The 17,328-nt window shown below is 39.4% G+C and overlaps 1 protein-coding gene across 1 annotated transcript in view; it reads right to left on the reverse strand.

Moving 5' to 3' along the window:
* PPFIA2 (PTPRF interacting protein alpha 2) overlaps positions 1-17,328 on the reverse strand; it is a 511,234-nt gene that overhangs the window by 25,807 nt on the left and 468,099 nt on the right. Inside the window, exons 21-22 of the mRNA XM_069584127.1 lie at positions 11,892-11,973; positions 7,328-7,528 (exon numbers count right to left, since the gene is read on the reverse strand). Of these exons, the coding sequence (XP_069440228.1) occupies positions 7,328-7,528; positions 11,892-11,973 (283 nt within the window). The remainder of the gene's footprint in view (positions 1-7,327; positions 7,529-11,891; positions 11,974-17,328) is intronic.

Below are 17,328 nucleotides of genomic sequence, written 5' to 3' on the forward strand. Positions count from 1 at the left end.
AGGACAATTTTCTAAAGTATGGTTGGCAAACTTCCCGAAGTTGTAAGTTGGCTGTTCACTTGTGCTCTGCAGTTTTACTTGTGAGGAGCACTGCCTGCTCTAGAATCTTGAAAAGTAACTCAAAAATGACTCCTATACGACCCAACCACTTAGGCATTAGTTGAGGTTTTCAAGTTTATTTTATAAGCAAGCCTATGGGTAGTAGCCGAAGAATTGATGCTTTTGAACTGTGGTGTTGGAGAAGACTCTTGAGAGTCCCTTGGACTGAAAGGAGATCCAACCAGTCCATTCTGAAGGAGATCAGCCCTGGGATTTCTTTGGAAGGAATGATGCTAAAGCTGAAACTCCAGTACTTTGGCTACCTCATGTGAAGAGTTGACTCATTGGAAAAGACTCTGATGCTGGGAGGGATTGGGGGCAGGAGGAGAAGGGGACGACAGAGGATGGGATGGCTGGATGGCATCACGGACTTGATGGACGTGAGTCTGAGTGAACTCCGAGAGTTGGTGATGGACAGGGAGGCCTGGAGTGCTGCGATTCATGGGGTTGCAAAGAGTTGGACACGACTGAGCAGCTGAACTGAACTCAACTGAACGGATAGTAAGTCAATTATTTAGATTTGTTTCTTTTTATCACCAGTTTCAAGGATGGAGCTTTTGTCTGGGTGAGTCATAAAAAGGGTGCTTTAGAGCCTGAGCATTTCAGCAGAGAGCATATCTTAGAGAAAAGCTAGAGTTGGGATGCTTTGAGAAGCAAAGGACACTGGTGCCTTGAGTCCAGGGATAAAGACTGCAAAAAGTGGCCTGGAAAAGCATAAAGGACAAGCATCATATCATTTGGCTGTGGCTTTCTGAGAGCCACTGAAAATCATTTACTCACTGTGTTGGTAGTCCATGCTGCAACCCCCGATAAATGAACTGGAGAATGCAAACCAGTAAATGATTTTTTGTGTGTGTATGGCAAATACCATTTGAGCCTAGAAAATGGTTTCTAAAATTTTAGTTATCTAGACATTTACTAAATTAGAATCAAGAGGTTTGAGTTCTGGCAGTGCCACTTCTCAGTAACTAGGACATTTCCTAAGCTTCTCTAGATTCTACATCTGTTAAGTAGGGTAAAACTACATCAGTTCAGTTCAGTTCAGTTGCTCAGTCGTGTCCGCCTCTTTGTGATCCCATGAATCACAGCATGCCAGGCCTCCCTGTCTATCACCAACTCCCAGAGTTCACCCAAACTCATGTCTGTCGAGTTGGTGATGCCATCCAGCCATCTCATCTTCTGTCGTCCCCTTCTCCTCCTGCCCCCAATCCCTCCAAGCATCAGAGTCTTTTCCAATGAGTCAACTCTTCGCATGAGGTGGCCAAAGTATTGTAGTTTCAGCTTTAGCATCAGTCCTTCCAAATAACACCCAGGACTGATCTCCTTCAGAATGGACTGGTTGGATCTCCTTGTGGTCTAAGAGTCTTCTCCAACAACCACAGTTCAAAAGCATCAATTCTTTGGCACTCGGCTTTCTTCACTCATACTATAAAAGATACTAATAATTTTAAATTATGATGCAATATATTCTGATCCAGGGGTGGTACTAGGATGAGGTAGGTGAGGAGTTAAGGGGGCTCCATTTAAGGAAGCACCCACTCAGGATCGTGCACGTACAAGGTTGGCACTGACAGTGAGACCGTCATTCTGTTTCGTTGGCAGTGCCTTGCTAGCCTGACCTTAGCCCAGATGCAGTAGAATATGCAGCTAGTATTATCAATTGAAATCTAGAAGGAAAATTCCTAAAGGAGGTTAAGAATTAAAGCACTTACCTAATTAAATCATTCAGGAGAGATTTATGATATAAAAATAAATATTAAAATGAGTTTAAGGGATAACTTATGAAAACTAATTTTGGGGGAAAATAATTCTCTTGCTGTCAGAAATACAAAGTAAATCCAGCAGCCAGACCTCAGAACTACCCTGAACCTTATCTAGCTGTCACTTCTGTAATGACTCACATCATTTTGAAGCATTTTTTTACTTTATAACTGAATCTCAAAGTACATTAATTTGAAATCTACTTTCCACATTTAAAATGGCCTATATCCACACTTCTCCGTAATCTGACTTGATGTTTCTCTACCATAAAAGGAAAAATATTTCTCATTATAATAAGACTAGTTTAACATAACTGTATTTCACCTTATTTACTTAGAGGTTGAGGCTTAGGAGGTTAATAATTATGTAGAGGGGAACCAAAGTAGACTGAAAGAATGTTGTGGAAAAGAAGGAAAACTGGTAGATGCAGGAAGCAGGGAAGTACACTTGTTAGGAGCACAGACTATGGGGCAAAACCACCTGGGGTGTGACCTTAGGACAGGTCACTTGACCTCTCTGTTCGTCAATTGCTCCCATTTGTGAAATAGGTTTCATGAAAGTACCCATCTCATATCGTCCTCAGACTCAAATCAGTTACTGCATGTAGAACACTTAGACCAGGGCCTGACCTTAGTTCTCCATTGATGTTGGCTGTTACTACAATTTTCCTAGAATTCTCATTAAACAATCTCTACCCAAGTAAATCTTTAGTTTACATTGTGTTGAAACTTATCTTATGCCTTTCATGTCTGCTCAAAATTGCTAAATTATATGTTTACAAAAATCATTTGTTTTTGTTCCTAAACCTTTTTACTTTCACAGCATTTTTTTAAAAATCAGGCCATATAAGTAAATATTATATAGAGCCAAAAATTAAATAAACTTGGCTCATGTCTGAACACTAAGCTGAATTATTTGGAAAGACTAGATAAGGGCAAATATTAAAACACAATTAAAAATACAACTTCAATGAGAAATACAATGAGAATATCAATGAGAAATACAACTTCAGCAAAGTCTAGGAAAGAATTTGTAAATTTCCAGGATTCTACACTCATAGCTTTTCAAGTATCTTAGTTATCACTTTAAAAAGAAACTCAAACTAAAAATGTTGAAAATGTTTAAAGGATGAAGCTATCAAATAAACATAATGTGAAACTCCAGGCACTGGAATTATACTAAAAGAAAAGTCCTAGGGTTTCATCTAAATTTGAAAATGCCTGAATATTTACATATTTTTACTTAAGATGAAATATTTAAAGAATTTATGTATTCTTTATGATATATACCTCTTAAACCAAATATTTCAATTATCTGATATCTCCATCTCTATTCTGTTACATAGGAGGCCTTCTATAGTAACTATAGTAATAGCTTAGGAAAAAGAAAGCTGGAAGATTAGGGCTGGCCCAGAGAAATAATAAATGTAAATAATAATAATGAATGAAAACAGATTTTTCTATTAGTCCATTTCATCTAAACAGAAAAGGAGGCAGAGTTCTCTTCAGTTTTTTTCTTTTTTTTAAAACTAAGTATCTTGTTTTTTTATCTTAAGAACTTGAGTGAATGAATAAGGTACCTTTCTCAGGAACCCAAACCTGAACACACGGAATCTCTTGTATGATCAGAACTGTTGGCAGTGTTCCAGAAGACATGATAACATTTCTTTAAAAAAAAAAAGTCAACTCCTTTTAAAATTTCAAAGAGTGAATCCTAGTATATAATTTTAGGTGATGACTTTAAAATGTTTTCATCTTCACTTTATGTAGTGGATTAATTACTAAAAATCCACATGTAATTTTTTTGCAAAGCAAATCATATTTGAAATATATTAAAAATAAGTAAATACGTTCATGTAGATAGAGTTAAAGACGTATTTACAAAAAGCACTCAGTAGATTATTTTTAAAGCAAATAGAGACAACTTCTCTCTTGTGTAACTTGTATCAGTATTTAGCTAAGGGCATATGTCTTCTGTGAATAAAGAGCTTTTACACATTAGCAGAAAAAAAAAGACTATTCCTATAATCTGACAGAGAAATGAAAAAAGCTATGAATAGGAAATTCATTTAAATGCTAAAATAAATAAGTATATGAAAACATTTTAACTTTACTAGTAACTTTTAAAATGTAAACTTAAGCAATGTAGTCATTAATTTTGACAAAGGGGGAGAAAAGACTACACAATATAATCTGGCAGTTAAGGTTCAAAAGTAATAAAAATATAAATGCCCTATATACAAATATTACTATGGAAATAACCATAGTTAATGTAATAACATAACTACATTCATACTCACTATATTATTGTAAATACAATGAAAATTGCTAAATAAGCAAAATGTCCAATGTTAGGGGGTTGGTTAAATAAAGGAGGCATGCAGCAATTATCAATGATTCTACAACTACATATTTAATATTAATAAAATGGGGGAAATATTCATGTCATATTACTGAGTTTTAAAATTACAAAATAATGTATTATGTGAAAATATTTTTATAAAATGAGAAAGAAAGTAGAATGAAAAGGTCTCTATCAAAAAGTTAATAGTGAAAATATTAATGATTTTAATAATTAGCAATATATTACCTGTCTTTCAAAGGTTAATTTCTCTTTGAGCCGTAATCGGAAGTGCCTTTTCCCTCACTGGAATGCCAGAGCATTCTGCTTCTGTGTGTCCCTTTTTTTAGCATGGTTGCCCTCTCTGTAATCAGGGCATACATACTTCATATCCTGTGTAGTGGTGGATAGTATGACTTATAGAATCATCATTTTAAGGTGTATATTTATTGACTATTTACAATTTGCCAGGCACTGACTTAAGGCCCAGGGACTATGGAAAACCTGATAATACACTTGCTCTAGTGTGGGATGAATCAAGGGGAGAAACTTATGTGGTAGTTTCCTATAAGTATACAGAGCGATGACTCAAGAAGGGAAGCAAACCCAGACTTTGGAGTTTGGTGACAACTTTTTAGAGGAAGGACATTCAGGGGTCATCACTGGAGGACAGTGACCCTGGAGTGGAAAGGATGTTCCAGGCAGAGAGAACAACTGAAAAAGCGAATGATCAACCCAAATCATAAAAGTTTAGGAAACGGAAATTTGTTCTGTGTTCCTGGGATCCTGATCTGAGGAAATAAAGCCTTTGAGGTGAACTGAGAATAGATGAAGAAGGGTCTCACAAGCTCTCTTCACATTTGACTGGTCTTTGAACAACTGAGTATGCTCTTACCTTTAACAGCTTGTGATTTAAGCTCCTTCAGTTTGCTTAGACATTTTTAGAAAAATAGTGCTTAATTATTCAATTTTCCTTTAAGAAATAGGATGCTAAACATAAATAAATTATATTCTATGGGAGATGGTGATGGACAGGGAGGCCTGGCGTGCTGCAATTCATGGGGTCGCAAAGAGTCGGACATGACTGAGCAACTGAACTGAACTGAACTGAACTTTCATCTTTAAGTTGGGACTTCTGTTGCTTTTGCAAGATTAGAAATTTTAAATATTTTTGTTGAAATCTGCTCTTCGGAGGAGAATGTTAACATAAACCCGTCATGATATTTCTCTCTCAGTTGGAAGTTACTCAGGAAACTCATCATCAGATCTGAATTCTGTTTATAATAACTATTTTAATGGCCTTCTCAGCTTATATTTTAAATATATTCTGAATGACTTTTTTAGCTTCAGGAATACTTCAGCTATAGTATATAAATTTATGCACATTTTAATATGCTATCAGTTCAGTTCAGTCGCTCAGTCGTGTCTGATTCTGTCCGACCCCATGGACTGCAGCACGCCAGTCCTCCCTGTTCATCACCAACTCCCAGAGTTTACTCAAACTCATGACCATTGAGTCAGTGATGACGTCCAACCATCTCATCCTCTGTCGTCCCCTTCTCCTCCTGCCTTCAATCTTTCCCAGCATGAGAGTCTTTTCAGATGAGTCAGTTCTTCACATCAGGTGGCCAAAGTATTGGAGTATTAGCTTTAGTATCAATCCTTCCAATGAATATTTAGGACTGACTTCCTTTAGGATAGCCTGGTTGGATCTCCTTACAGTCCAAGGGACTCGAAAGAGTCTTCTCCAACACCACAGTTCAAAAGCATCAATTCTTTGATGCTCAGCTTTCTTTATAGTCCAACTCTCACATCCATACATGACTACTGGAAAAACCATAGCCTTGACTAGACGGACCTTTGTTGGCAAAGTAATGTCTGCTTTTTAATATGCTGTCTAGGTTGGTCATAACTTTTCTTCCAAGGAGTAAGCATCTTTCAAGTTCATGGCTGCAGTCACCATCTGCAGTGATTTTGGAGCCCCCCCAAATAAAGTCTGCCACTGTTTCCACTGTTTCTCCATCTATTTGCCATGAAGTGATGGGACCAGATGCCATGATATTAGTTTTCTGAATGTTGAGTTTTTAGTCAACTTTTTCACTCCCCTCTTTCACTTTCAATAAGTCATATATATGAAATTTGTTAAAATATATATTGTCTCCTAGATATATCTTAGGAAAAAGTTAAAATGGAATTATATAAGAAAGATAAACACTTAAATTTTGACTTTGTGTTTCTAGCACTGGAATCTAGTACACTGGGAAGGAATATAAAAATATATATATTAAAAAATGAAGCAAATTCTCCAATTTACAGCGATGTTTAAGACCATATAAAAAAAGTTATACTCAAGTTAGCTGTGTGCCTGAAAACTGAAATAATTTTGCTTTTTTATCTTTTGCCCACTATTTGAACATACCTCATTTTTCCTTTTTTTTTTTTTTTATATGACATGGGACCAGAAAAATCCAATTAACATCAGAAATCACATACTTTATCAGAGAATAATATAATTTGGAGAAGACTAAGGAAAGAATGGATGTTATTTGCGAGTTTCTCTCAGTATTTGAATTTGTCATCTGGCATTCCTTTTTTAAATATTCTGTTCTTTTCTAATATTAAGACAGGGACAAAATTATGAGAGAAATAGGGATTTATAAATAAAAAGCAAACAGGTTTTGAGGGCAGGTAATTCACATGGTATTTATAAAACACTGAATATCAAGGTACTTTCATTTATGAAAACTGCTTAAGAGGTAGTGAGTTTAGCATTACATCTTCTAAAAGTACTGCTGCCTAGAGTTCATCTCTGAGATGCTGGATTACACTAAAAAGGAAAAATCTCATGAAAGAATGAACTCTTGGTCTTGCTTGGGAGAAAAATCTAAATGTTAGAGGATAGCTCAAAAGTCTATTTTGGTTGCAGCCTTCAAGTCTGATAGGAATCACAGCTCTTCAATTGAAAACCTATTAAAAGTAGCAGCAAGGTTAATGAAGAGCAAGCTAGATCGCCTGAGAATAATGCATGCTGACATTGACATGCTTGCTGCCACAGTTCTGCGCTGTGGGCCTGGGGAGGCTGCTGTCCGCCCAGCCCTGGGAGAGGGGAGGAGCACAAGGGACTCACAGTTCTGGATGTTGGAGGAGCTGAAGGGCTGGTTAGGGAAACCATCTCCTGGATTGCTAATCGGAGCTTCAAGCGATGCAGAGGGTTGCTGATTCCAATCTCTCTCTGGATCTCAGTGTCCGATAAGGCAGACATAATGGCCCCGCTCTTCACGTTGGCTCTGCAGGCTGCCACGTACCAAGCAGGCATTCCCAACCAGAGCTGTTGGATTGCGGAAAAACGCACCCAGATTATAGTCATAGCTAACCGTTAGTGCTGTGTGCTAGATCGTATTCTAATTACCTTACCTGTATGAACTCACTGATTACCACAACCCCATGAAAGAGATGCTATTCTTATTTCCCCCAGAAGAGAGAGAGGCACAAAGACATTAAGTAATTTATTCAAAGGACCAGTTAGTCAGTAATGGAAATAAAGATTGGAAAGGTACCCTTCAGGGTCTGCAATTTAACAACGAATTTATGAGGGATGAATAAAATAGCTGCACCTCACCATATCTCCTCTAGAGTTTAAGGATAAGAATGGCTACAAGCTGCATTTGGTAAAGGCTCAATTAACACATTTGTTTAATAAATGACTTCAATTTATAATTTTCCTTTGGAATTCTGAGTGCTTTTGATCAAAGGCTTTAATGTGGCTAAGCGACATTTCCAACCTGCCTACCTGTGCTATGTGCTAATTTGTATGTGCTCAATTAGATGCTAAATAGGAAAATACTTTATGGAGAATGAAATGATGGGCTAATGGAAGCGGCTAACAGTATAAGCACCTGTAAAACATTAATTACAGAGAGTTACAAAACAAATAATGCTCTAGAAATTATGGATTCTGATTTTTCAACTTTGCTGTGAGGCTCTGGAAAGACAGTTGAATTGGTAGTACAATGAACACAGCGTAATGCCCAGCACACATCTGAAGCCCAGGGTGGATGCACTGAGTTGTAGCAGCAGAATTACACACGCTTAATAAGAAATATTCTTGCCATTCCTCTCCCCGCTCCCTCGTCGTTAGCTATGAAGAAGAAGCAGGGCACATGCCGGTGAGTTTAAATTTTTAAAAAGCTAAAGCACTATTTTTGCGGGAGGGGTATTTTATTGGTTGGTATGAACAGACTGAGCAAAAGGAGAGGGAGAGCAAGTGAAGGAGCAAGAGAAGAACAACCGTAAATCAGCAATACATAGCGTCAAGAGCTCTAGACGAAGAATCAGAAGGCTCGGGCCTTCCCTGTCATTGGTGAGTTGCACAAGTCCTCTGTGCCTCAGCCCCATTTCCCTCCTTTGTGAAATGGAAGGGATTTGGCTTTATTATTTCTAAGGTTTTGTTTTAGGCAGCTTCTAAGATGGTTCCAAATAATCGCACTTCCTGATATTCCTGCACTTGTATCCCCCTCTTCCTCCGAGTTGGGGCTGGACCTGGAGACTTACTGTAATGAAAAGACTGTGATAAAAGTGACTGGTGCTGGTGGTGAAGAACCCAGCTGCCAATGCAAGGGGTGCCAGAGATCCGGGTTCAATCCCTGGGACGATCCCTTAAAGGAGGGCATGGCAGCCCACTCCAGTATTCTTGCCTGGAGAATCCCATGGACAGAGGAGCCTGGCAGGCTACAGTCCATAGGATCGCACAGAGTCAGACACGACTGAAGTTACTTAGCACACATGCAAAAGTGATGGGACGTGATTGTCCAGGTTAGGTTACAAACAGACGGGCTTCATTCCAGCTGGCCCTCTCTGCCTCTATTCTCTGAGCTCTTGCTCTGGGGGAAGGCAGCTGTCGAGCTGCAAGCAGTCCTGTGAGATGCTCACATGGAAAGGAACAGATGTCTCCGGCCAACAGCTAGCAAGGAACAGAGTCAGCTCAGAATTGGATTTTCCCCTAAGTCAAGTCTTGACATGACTGGGGCCCTGGGCTGACACTCTGCCTGCAGTCTGGTGAGAGACTCTGGATAGTGGCCGTAGGTAAACCATGTCCAGATTCCTGACCCACAGAAGTCATGAGGAAAAGAAATGCTACGTGTTGGGATAATTTGCTACATGATAATAAATAACTAATACTGATCTTAAAAATTTGTTTTAAAAATTCTATGTTAAGGGGTTGCTTGCTTCTGTAGAGGAATTAAAAAGGCAAATCGTTCATCCAACGTGGCCTGGGCTGTGATTGAGATAAGAAAGGAGACAGGTGCAGTGGATGACTGACGATAGCATCTCCTACATGTTAGGCACAGGAATTGACCTTGCCTTGACAGATATGATTATATACGAGAAAAGACGGGATTTGAATTCATAGTTTGTAAACTGAAGTTCAAAATAACTAAATATCTAAATATACCTTCACTGGACCTGAATGATTTTCACTTCTCTTCACCTCCTCTATACTAAGATATTTGGACTTCCATACTGGTTAACATTACCAATACATGGTTGCCAATACCTGGTTACCAAGGTCATTCCTGATTGTGCTGTGCGCTAAGTCGCCTCAGTCATGTCCGACTCTGTGCAACCCTATGGACTATAGCCTGCTGGGCTCCTCTGTCCATGATATTCTCCAGGCAAGAATACTGGAGTGGGTTGCCATGCCCTTCTCCAGGGGATCTTCCAGACCCAGAGATGGAACCCATGACTCTTAACATCTCCTGCACTGGCAGGCAGGTTCTTTACCACTAGTGCTACCTGGAAAGGCTCCATCCCTGATTAGACTTTCGCAAAGTTCTTGGTGTCTATAAATGGTGAGTGAAGCATCAGACTTATTTGTACCCATCACTCAGTGGACTGTGCAATCAAGGAGGTCCTAAAGGAGGTGAAAGTTAAGAGCTCTCATTCATTGGACCACCCACCTCATTCATCATGTTTATTCCATTTTACAATTTCAGTCACTTTAGGGAGTACACTAGGAGCAATTTCTGTGTGCTCAGGATAGTTTTAATTAGAAACGTCACTGCCTGTCATTTCCTAGGCCCTTAATGTCAGTAAATCTTTTTTTTTTTTTTTAATAAAGGATCTGTTCATCACTTTCAAAATAGCAGCTAGCTCTGTGAAACTGTAGCTCGTTTCACTGGAGAGAAACTGCCCAATGAGTTGCTCTCAGTTTTGCAGCAGGCTTTCTTAAACATTTTGTCTTATAAATTGATTTTTTAAATACAGTAATTTTAAAGACATATTTGGAAGAACAGCTCTGATCACTAATAAGCTAAAAAATTTCCTGACTGATATGAAAGAATAAAGCAAGACACAGGCTTCTTTCACTCAGTCCAAGAGAAAATGCAAAGCATGTTTTTATATTTATCTGTGTAAGATAATTTTTTAAACTTAAATGTTTTGTTATCCCTCATTGATTAATTCGTTAGCTCTGGATTTGATATAATAATGAAGGTGGACAATTTTAGAATCCTGAACCTTTTAAAACAATGGTTTCTAGTTGCCTCTGCCAAGCAGCAAAAGTTCATACAGTCAGTCTCTTGGTGTTCTTGGGGTGTTGGCTCCAGGACATTGCCGACCAAAATCTGCAGATGCTAGAGTCCCTGTAGGGCCTGACTATCCAGGGCTCATCATCCACGGATTTGTTTCAGGTTGAACGTGTTTGGGAATCCATGGACGGGGAACCCATGGATATGGTGGACTGACTATACTCCCCTTCATCTTGATGTCAGCATATCCTAGCAGTTGCCAACAGCCCACATTAGAGAACTGAATGGAAGCGGCAGTAAAACTATTGATAAGTGGTATGAAAGGGCCCTTTGTGGTCAAATATGTGTCTCCTTCACCATCCTCGTCTGCTTCTGCTGATCAGGTATTGATTCATTTATTCAGGCCCTTGTGTTGTGCAGGATATGCAAAAGTAGTTCTAATTTCATTAAAAACATTCCGTCTAGACACAGAAGGGAACAAGGGTTTGTGTATTCTCCTGAAAAATTCCAAATGTCTAAATCTAGCGGGCTGCTTTGTGTTCGGGAATTATACTACAAGCAAACGAATGGCTGCAAGTGTCTTGGATCACACAGAAGTGTTAAAAATACGGAGATGGCTCTTTTCTGTTAACCTGCTGATGAGGAAGGGCTCTGGACTAATGTACTGGACAGATGCTTCCTAGCAACAACACAGTGAAAGTGTTAGTCGCTCAGTTGTGTCTGACTCTTTGTGACCCCATGGGCTGTGGCCCCCCAGGCTGCTCTGTCCGTGGGATTCTCCAGGCAAGAGTACTGGAGTGGGTTGCCGTTCTCTTCTCCAGGGGACCTTCCTGACCCAGGGATCAAATCTGGGTCACCTACGTTGCAGGCAGACTCTTTACTGTCCCAGGAGTGTCACTCAAGAATTGCTTCTTGATTTACTCTAGATATAAAGAGCACCGAATTTACTAAAACTCTCTTTCATCTCACTGCCTGCTGCTTCTGCCACAGTCACAAGAAAGCATCAGAGTAAAATCACAGCTATGACTGTGGGTCCCTAGATAAAGCAAGCATTCTCTTTATAAGCTATTCCAGACTACCGGAAAAATGAAGATGTTAGCAACCTAGCTTTACGTGTCTCTAAACGTTAGATTGGATGAGAGTCTTCTGATTTAATTCTCTTACCTCTAGCCATGCGACTACCGTGGGCCCATCCCACTGGGCAAATGGTAATCCCTTTCTCCGAGCTTCTTCTAGAAGTTCGTGCCTGAAGTATACAGCAAGGATTATTAGTCAGGTAATATGGGAAAAGATGGCTGTGATTACTTTTAATGACAATATTTTTTAAAAGCCCAATATTCCTTTATAATCTTTTTATGAGTTAATACAAAATAACAGAAGTCTTTCTTCCTTTGAATAATACAGGCAAATCATCCATTGATTTTATTAGAAATGAAACATTGATATCTAAAAATAATTTTCCTAAACACTGATTCTCTGAAATTCAAACATTAAATGTTAATGGACTAAGAAACTGAATTATATTATCAGCAAATATCTTTATCCCTTAAACAAGAAAGTGGCCCACATATACATATTCCTGCATGCATTACAGGATCTAAATGAAGTTTCTTCCATCTGTCTTGTCTGCTTCTCTTTATTATTTCAATAGTAGAAAAAATGCCTGTTTATAGAGGCAGAAGATCAAGTCAGTAATTTTAGCCCCATTCAAATGATACACTTGATTTTAGTATGCTTTCTGGGTCCAGGTGGCTATCTTAGGAGTTAGTGTTTTGTATAGACTACAACACTACTTCTCATTTGAAGGGAACTCCGAGGTACATTGACTTCCACCTCTAAAGACAACGTAAAGTATAAAATTCAATAGTATACTTATTTTCATTTACAATCACTATTGGTTTTAATAAAAGCAAAGCATGTCAATGACAACAAATGGTTGTTTCTGATAACAAAAATATGTGAAGAGCCTAGACAAATGCATCTTTAATCACTATCCCTACTACTGACCCTTGACATCCATTTACAAAACCAATTTCAGCTCATTCATGATTGAAATAACAAGTTTGTGTTTCTTTGAAACTCAAATTGATATATACCTGGCCAGGACTATATTGGAAAATATATTCTCTACTCCTTAGATACATTGATCTTACACACTCATTTTACACATACTGTCTTATTTTTAATGTGTGTCTTTCATGCTTAGGAACTCCGAAATGAAGCATTTGATTATTTCCTGCTATCAATTGATTAACTGCTTATTGAGGTGGAGTATAACATGTTAGACTATATAATAAAGATGTCTTCTAACACAAAAGCTTTCCATGTCTGTGATAGATGCTACTACAAAATGCAGCAAAGAAATAAGGAGGCAAAACAAAGATTAAAGTTAATAGTAGCTGAAGAGACAACTGCTTTTTCACTTCATAGGGTAGTAAAGAAAATGTGCGTAAGCTATTCAGCACCTTGGAAGGTGAACAGCGACACTGGCGTCCTGACTCCAAAGTCGAACTAGAGCCGTGGTTTGCTCTCCTCTCACCCATCCCCTCAGACTTTCCAATGACATTCCTGCATTGAGAGCTAGGCTTTTTGAATAGCCTAGTCTCACTGTGATAGATACATTGAATAGATCTGAGTTGAAGGGTTAAACGACAAACCATCAGGTAATTATCGAGCACCTATTGTGAGCTGAGACAGGAGACTCACACAGACAAGCACCCAGTTTTACAGGAGATCCCTGGTTAAACAGAAAAAGCAATACATGAAACTGTTTAAAAACATAGTACAATTCACAAATAGACGCTAACCTCGATGAAGCACATTCTGAGTGTGACGTTTTGGGGAAGGGGTTAATATTCGTAGCAATGGAAATGAGCAGTGGAGACTTTAGAGAAACTGAGCTGACTTTGAAGGGCTGGTGGAAAGGAGTTAGGGATGACATTCCAAGCATGATGAGCAGTAAGGGTGGAGGGGCAGAGGCAGGACTGAACACAGGACACATGCAAGAAAATTCAGAGTAGGTTTCCACAGAACCCAGGAGCATTATCAAGAGTTGCAATGCTATATCCATTACGGAGGAAAACACTTCCCTTATGTGACAGGTGAAAGGCATTAAAGGGGAAGAAACAAATACACATTTACAACTGGTTTTTGCTACATTTAGCAAAAAAAAAAAAAAAAAGGCAAGTCAATGTGTACTCATCACCTAGAAAGCACATAACATTTTCACAAGGAAATTCCATAAATTGTACACAAGCCATTTTTGAAAAGTAGAACATTTCAATTGTGAACCTTCTAAAGAGTTCCCTAATTTAAAAAGCGCACCACAGGAACTGGAGTGATCCTGTTAAAAGTTAAGTCAGATAATGTAACTTCTGCTCATAACTTTCCAATTACTATTTGCCTCACTGAGAAGAAAAGCTAAAGCAGCTGTTAGGGTCCACTCTACCCTCTCTTCTCTGACTCAGCTCCCATCTCAGCAAGCAACACTGGTTTCCTTGTTGTTCCCTGGACACAGCCCAGACCTTTTTCTGCCTCAGGACCTTTGCATCTGCTGCTGCCTCATTTTGAATGCTCGTCTCCTCTGTCTTCACATGCCTTACTCTTTGTACACTTTAAAATCTTTACGCAAATGTCACTTTCTCTCTGAATATCTCTTACCCTCTTTCCCATAATACCAAGCAGACATTCCTTATCCCCATTTCTTGCCTTATTTTTCCCCACATCACGTATCTTCTAACAGGACATATCATTTACGTCTCGATCTGTCATCTCATGAAAGAAAATAAGCTCAAGGGGGACCAATGCCTCAAGTACACACTCTGCTCAGGGGTGCAGCTGAAGCATCCAGAACAAAGGCAGGCACCAAAGAGGTGTTCTGTAAACAGCAGTGAATGTTGAACAGGCCAGCCAGTATTTGTTTACATTTAGTTGCTTCTTGTTTCAATAAATTACATCTCATAATATATTTTTAGCATATTTTTTTCCAGTTATTTTATGAGAACAGCACCCATTCCAGATGATTCTAAGAGTTCGATGTGGTTTGCGACCCCTGATAGGAATCTGATTAAGAGGCAATCCAGTGAGCTCAAATAATCCTATTCTCCTTTTGAACAGAAATTTATCATACAGTTGTCTGAGAAAGCATTGGACATTATATCCCATGGGAAATTTTTCTCTGTGCTTTGTTATGTTTAAATCACAAACACTCATAGCACAATAGCTTTAGTAAGAGTATGCAAATGTCATGAGGAGCATGTAATTTCCTTGGTTCTGTCTCACTGCAAAGATTTGAAACAGCAGACCAGCGTCACAGCTTGATTACAGCTCAGAGTTTTATTCCTCTAGCAAAGGAACCTACACCCTCGTGGCATGAGGGCAGGCTGACCCTAGAGGAAAGTCGAAGAGAAGACAGGCGAGAGGCCCAATTTTGGCTCTTTTTAAATGTTTCTTTCTCTTCCCCCTGAGCCTGCCCTGTGTAAATTGGGCTAGCCAGAGGGCTGTTTGTTTCACCTGAGGTTCTCACTCCAGTCTTCGGACCTTCCTTTGTTCTATTTTCGAGGGTTTTTCCCTACTTTGTCTTTTAGCCACTGCCATTCTGGACTCCTTTTTCCCGTTCTAACTACCTAACACAGAGATAATGAGATAAGGGTCCGAGGGATTCTGCCCTTTGGCCCTTAGCTGGCAGGGCTAAATCCCAACAGAGGCCTCTGAACTGATACACCTGAACTGTGAGACACAGGCCAGACTGGAGTGGAGGCCTGGCTTTTACTTAGGACTGTGTGTTGCATGATGTTAATCCAGATTTGCTTTTCCTTATCCCAAGGGCGGTATTGATTATGTAAAGCAATGCACTGAAATTCTCAAAGCAATATTTCATTTAATTTTTCTCTATGAAAAAAAAAATCTGCATCATATGGAAATTATTTAAGTGACATATATCTGGACACACTGGCTTGGGAGAGAGGCGTGGTTAGGAAAACGAAGCAATATGGTTACTGCTGAAATTCTTGGAAATCACTGAGTTTAATACATGGTGATCTCCTGAGAGATTATTAAGGGTGAGTATAGCATTAATTGCATGAAGGCGTGCTTGTGGTCATCAGATATTTTGAAGATACTTTCAGAGAAATAGTGACCTGCACTATTAGGAAATACTAAATTTAAAAAAAAGTGATTTGGGATAAACAGGTATTTTGGATACACCAGTGTTCTCTGCTTTTGTCCTCCTTCCTTCCTCCTTGGCTCCCTCCCTTCCATCTCTCTCTCTCTCTGTTCCTTTGTTTCCTTCTTTCTCCCTTTCTTCTTCCTTTCTCTCTTTCAGATCATCTAATATCTCACCATCCTTTCCCCTCAAATCACTTACATTTATCCATCACTATAAACATGGGCACACCCATGACGTGAAGTGAAGTGTCTCAGTCATGCCTGACTCTTTGCGACACCATGGACTGTAGCCCACCAGGCTCCTCCATCCGTGGGATTCTCCAGGTGAGGGTACTGGAGTGGGTTGCTATTTATTTCCTTCTCCAGGGGATCTTCCCCACCCAGGGATCGAATTTGGGTCTCCTGCATTGTAGGCAGATGCTTTACCGTCTGAGCCACCAGGGAATACGGGCACCCATACTTGTTTTAAATTTTAGAACAGATTTTAGAGGACAGTCAGTAGCACTTCCTTCTACAGGAAGTTTCAGGTACAAGACTGTCATTTCCTGTGTGGAAACAAAGTACTCATTGTAAAGGAAGGTCAGTTTTGAATCAGAAAAACTTCTGAGTCGCCGAGTCTTTTCAGCAAACACATTCTTGTCTGCACTAAAGAATGCCATTAGATTTCCCCAAAGGTCTCAGACTCTCTTGAGAAGGGTGTCAGTGAGTTACTGTCAATGGAATGTGGCATGTCGAGAAGGCCCAGCACGTGGGGAACACTCAGGTGTGAGAATAATTGGCAAGTTCACAGGGAAACGTGCAGAGGGCAGCCTGCACTTGCCACACCTGATCCAAAGACAGGAGCAAAGCGTGGGCACCCTAGTGATATCTACCACCAAGGGCATCTAGATAGAGGCCTGGAAATGCCTAAAAAATGTAAATCCATCAAGGGCATTTTCTGGGCTTGTAGTTCCTAAATCCTAACCCAGACTAATTTAAGCAAGTATGGCTTTGCTTGAATGATTCCATCCAAACAGTAATGTCTGGTTCCTCCTTTATAGGTTATATATCTTCAGCTGTTTCAGTTGTGACCTCATAGGTAGACCATGTTTGCATTTCTTTGCTTTGTGTCTTTCATACTAAATGACAGCCATATGCTTTCCTGTCTTGTCTTCCCACTGTGTCTTGTTTTTCAAGACACAACAAAAACGCTTTCTCTCTGAAACCATCCTACTCTGGACCTGGAGGCAATATTTAGTACTTATTTTTTTAGGCCCCTCAGTAGCAAGCACTTTTCCCTAGAATATCTTTAACATTTTGCTGAGTCAGAAATTTCATTAGTTTTATTTTCTTGTTTTGAGGTCAAAAACTCAAGGCATAGTAGGTCTACAAGAATCTACTGACTGACTGCCAACCCTAGTCCCAGGGCATCCACAGTCCCTGAGCTCATGCTCTT

The sequence above is a fragment of the Ovis canadensis genome, chromosome 3, assembly GCF_042477335.2.
Source record: "Ovis canadensis isolate MfBH-ARS-UI-01 breed Bighorn chromosome 3, ARS-UI_OviCan_v2, whole genome shotgun sequence".
NCBI classification, from domain to species: domain Eukaryota; kingdom Metazoa; phylum Chordata; class Mammalia; order Artiodactyla; family Bovidae; genus Ovis; species Ovis canadensis.